Source organism: Alexandromys fortis, unplaced genomic scaffold (assembly GCF_014885135.2).
Source record: "Alexandromys fortis isolate MF-2015 unplaced genomic scaffold, M_Fortis_MF-2015_v1.1 scaffold_13, whole genome shotgun sequence".
In the NCBI taxonomy this organism is placed as follows: domain Eukaryota; kingdom Metazoa; phylum Chordata; class Mammalia; order Rodentia; family Cricetidae; genus Alexandromys; species Alexandromys fortis.
Window position 1 is genome coordinate 15,513,305 of NW_026067908.1, and position 4,407 is coordinate 15,517,711.

Genomic DNA, 4,407 nt, shown 5'->3' on the forward strand with positions numbered 1-4,407 from the left:
AAAGCAATCAGGGTTCTCTGCCCTGTGGGAAGTCCAAGGACCACCCACCTCCATCCAGGTCTAGTAAGGTGAGCATCCACGAAACTGCCTAGGCTCCCAAAACCAATAGGTCCAGTAGAATCAAAAACCCGTTGCCATTGTTCTTGAGGTCTCAGTAGTCCTTCTTGTCCGCTATGTTCAGCGAGACTGGTTTTGACCCAGGCTTTTTCAGACCCAGGCCAGCTGGCCTTGGTGAGTTCCTGATTTCTAAATGTATTAAAATTAAAGAATATTTAAAAATACTTACTAAACAGTGACATTGTAAGCCACCAGGAGGTGCTAGCCACTATGCTCCTTGCTTTGTGTTATTGTCTCTCTCTAGACAGCTGTCAAGTCCGTTATTGGCTTTTCTCTTTTACGTCATACATGTGACCATCCCGTTTGTCAGATAGTTTTAAGTCAGAATCACAATGCTATATATAACGCTGTATTGCTTCTTTCCAGGATTGATCTTATCTAGTGGCCAGACATGGAAGGAGCAAAGAAGGTTTGCTCTGATGACTCTGAGGAACTTTGGGTTGGGAAAAAAAAGCATAGAGCAGCGCATGCAGGAGGAGGCCTATCACCTTGTGGAGGTCATAAAAGAGGAGAAAGGTAGGCATTCCACAGGGCAGGGGTGAGAGGCTGTGGCCCTCTCATTCATTAAACAGAATCCACCTAAGTACTAAGTGCTTGTCCTGGACTGTGCACTGTGCTGAGCACGGAGTATTGAACAGTGAACATGTAACCATGACCTTGCCCCAGAGTTTGCAGCTAATCACACAAATGGTCATTAGACTCGCTGCTGCCTTAAGGCCTGGTCACCTGTCTGGCTTCCCAGATATGAACAGATTCTTTGGTTACGTTAAACCTCATATCAAGCTAATCCAGAGCCTTTTGCATAGCTCTCTGATATGTATGTTTCTCTGTCATGTGGAATTAATAAACCAATATCTTTGAAAGAGGCATCTTTTTCTTTATCAACATCCAGGACAGCCTTTTGACCCTCACTTCAAGATCAACAATGCTGTTTCCAATATCATTTGCTCCATCACCTTTGGTGAGCGTTTTGAGTACCATGACAGTCAGTTTCAGGAGCTGCTGAGGTTACTGGATGAGGCCATGTGTTTGACTTTCTCAAAGATGGCCCAGGTAAGCATTCTAGTATCTTTTATTTTAGGAGAAAATTGTGCTGGGACTCATTCAAGTATAAAGAGGGTTTTTCTTTTGATTTCCAGGACTATTTGAAGCTAAAATATAATGTCTTTGAGTTGAGTCTGTGAATAATTTATATGTCGATACTGAGGTTTTCAATAAGAAACCTTACTAATATTTTAATGAAGTACCAACATTTATGTGGGATCCATGCATATCGAAATGCTGCTCTTTTTAAAAGAATGGAGATATTATTGTTGATTTTGCCTTTATCTCTCCCATGTGTCTTCATACCTCACATGCAAAGTACAGGCATACTTTCCAGCTATCCTTCTCTGTACATGTTTCTCTTTGTTAACTTGTTGTCATTGTTCATTAATCGTTTCTCAATGGTTAGACATTCCATTGTTTCTAAGTTAAAGTTTATATTAACAACACTGCTGTGAATATTTTAATTGTTCTTACTGCCACATCCACTCACATTTCTTGTGTTTTCATGTAGACATAAATCTTTACCCCCCATGTTGTTGGGTTGTCTGTCCCTGTGCTCATTCCTATAAAAATGTTCCTCTTAGACTTATCTTAGATGTCTCAGAAATGGTCTGGTAGGTTGAGCTTTCATCTTAATTTAGTTCTAGGGTCTTGACATTTTTCTCCATGTTTTTTCAATGAGCTGCTGTTCATTCAAGAATTTTTTTTTAGTCTCTTTGTATCTGTGTAGTTTATGTAGTGTTTCTTGCTATTGATTTTCAGTTTTATTACACTACAATCTATTTGGATATGGAAGATTATTTCATTCTTTTGTATTTGCTAAGACTTGGTTATTTATTTTAGAGAAAATTCCAGGTGCTGCTAAGGAGAAAATATTTTTGGTTTCATGTGGATGTAATTCTCTTCAGGTGTCTGTTAAGTCCATTTGATTTATGGTACAGTTCAGCTCTGAAGCTTCTCTGTTGGGTTTTGCTTGGGATGGCCTATGCAGGGATGTGGGTGGAGTACTGACATTACCATAATTATTTCATGAGAATCTGTCTGAACTTTGATTCATTGTTATTTGTTCTATGAGATTCAGAGTCCCAAATTATGTTTGTTGTTGTTGTTGTTGTTGTTTTGAGGCAGGGTTTCTTTGTAGCTTTGGTACCTGTCCCGGAACTAGCTCTTGTATACCAGGCTGGCCTCAAACTCCCAGAGATCCGCCTGCCTCTGCCTCCCGAGTGCTGGGATTAAAGGCTTGTGCCACCACCACCCGGTCAGAGTCCCAAATTATGATGTATGCATATTTACAATTGTTCTAACTAATGAATTGTTCCTTTTATGAATGTATTGTGGCCTCCTTTATCTCCTCTAGCTAATTTTGAATAACTTGTTTCTAGTTTCTGTTTGCTTCCTGGGTTTATTAAGGTGATTATTGAGACAGGTTAACTAGTCATCGTAATTAGGTCAGTGGTTTGTTTCGTTTTGTTTTGTTTTGTTTTTCTGGTTTCCTGGATTACTTGGTTTTTACTTTACCTCAATTATTGATAAGAATTTGCTTATTTTCTGTGCCAAACACAATGGATTCCTTCCCGGCCCTTCTTTATCCAGCTGTTCTCATACCGTTTATTCTTCCCTGTGCTCTCATGATTGAGACTCATCTTTCTCCTTCTCTGTGTTCAGCTCTCACTTAAGTATCTTCTTTAGTGCTGTCTTGATGGTCATTTCAGTCATTGCATGTCAGTGGAAATATTTCCATTAAAACTTAATTTTTAAAATTTAATTATATCCATTTTGCAAGGCACACATGTGGGTGTGGATGTTGGGCTTGTGCAAGCAGCACCTTTACCAACTGAGCCATCTCCTGGGATAAACCCTCTAAAATGTTAAATATTGCTTCTTTGATTTACTATGTTGCTCCTATTTAGTCGGCTTAATTGGGGATCTAAATAACTTGTATTTGAGTGTCTTTTTGCTTCTCTGACTCGGGAAACTTTCTGTTATAATTTCATTGAATTCATTTTTTTCCCTTTAGTTTTTAGTTCAGCTTCTGAAATAAATTCCTGCGCATTCCTTGGTCTCTTGATCATATGACAGTTCTTCATTCTGCCTGTGGTCATTATTTCCATTCTTTGCTACTGCTCTTGGATGCAGCTTCTCATCAGCAATTCTCCCTTCTGGATTTTCTCTGCAGTGGAGACTGTCGTTGGTATTCTCTGCTGTGGTTGTTTATTTGTTTTCTTTCGGTTCAGCTTTAAAATATCCAACACTTTAATTTCTTGTTTGTTTTGATAAAATCTCAGTTTCCTTGCTGTGTTTTCTCTGATTCTGCCCAGTTTTCATCTCTATGCTGCCTCTCTTCCCTTCCCCTGTTTCCTCCACTCGGCTGACTTTCACCTCTGGAGCCCACACTGGACTCCCTTGCCTCTTTGTATTTCCTTTCAACCTCTGATCATCTTGGTCAGAAAATGCTTGGACAACCAACATTTGACATATTTAGGGTCTTTGAGTTAAGTTATGATTTTTAGAGACATAATCTCACCTTTTTGATTATTGCATTTATTTTTACGTACACATCTATTGATCAGGATATCTCTTCTGGATTCTTTACAATATCTCTTTTGGATTCTTTAAATTATCTTTTAAATGAATTTACAAGTGGAATCAAACTGTTCTAGCAATAATATTAAATTATACATATATATATATCACAATTAAAACCATTCATAGTTCACTAAGACGTGTCTGTTGAAATGATAATGTGAAGACTACTATGCAATTAGTAAAAAAAAAATGATGGCAAGATTATTTAAGTAAGCTACAAACAATAAATAGTGAGATAAAAGGAGGAGAGCAGAAAACAGAGAAAAGAAAGAGAAGCAAGGTTCAAAAATGAGGGAGTAGAGAGAAATGTTATGAGGAAGAAGAGAAAAACACAAGCTGCTTAAGGGAGACATCAAAAATATTGCTCAATAGTGAAAAAGTTGAAAAATAAAGTTAAATAAATTTAAGAAAATAAGTAAAATATAAAGATACTATATTTAAAAATCAAAGTACTACTATATACAAGTGAATATCATAGGTTATAAAAATAATTTATGGAAGAGAAATGTTATTTTCTCCAAATGAAAAGAAAATTGAAAAATAGTGTTAGATGAATTCATGAAGAGGAATAAAAACTAAGAATGTAATAATGGTAGTTTAAAAAAAAAAAACACTGTCCACTTAAAAGTCTTGAAAAGGTAAAGGAAAAAAAGGAGA

The 4,407-nt window shown here is 37.1% G+C and overlaps 1 protein-coding gene across 4 annotated transcripts in view; it reads left to right on the top strand.

Annotated features, from left to right (window-relative positions):
• The window catches only part of LOC126498043 (cytochrome P450 2J4-like), a 158,144-nt gene that overhangs the window by 81,116 nt on the left and 72,621 nt on the right, over positions 1–4,407 (top strand). For 2 of the 4 annotated variants that reach the window (XM_050136391.1, XM_050136387.1), the window contains exons 3-4: positions 484–633; positions 1,010–1,170. The exons of the other annotated variants lie outside the window; for them this stretch is intronic. In XM_050136391.1, the coding sequence (XP_049992348.1) occupies positions 484–633; positions 1,010–1,170 (311 nt within the window). The remainder of the gene's footprint in view (positions 1–483; positions 634–1,009; positions 1,171–4,407) is intronic. 4 annotated transcript variants of the gene reach the window in all.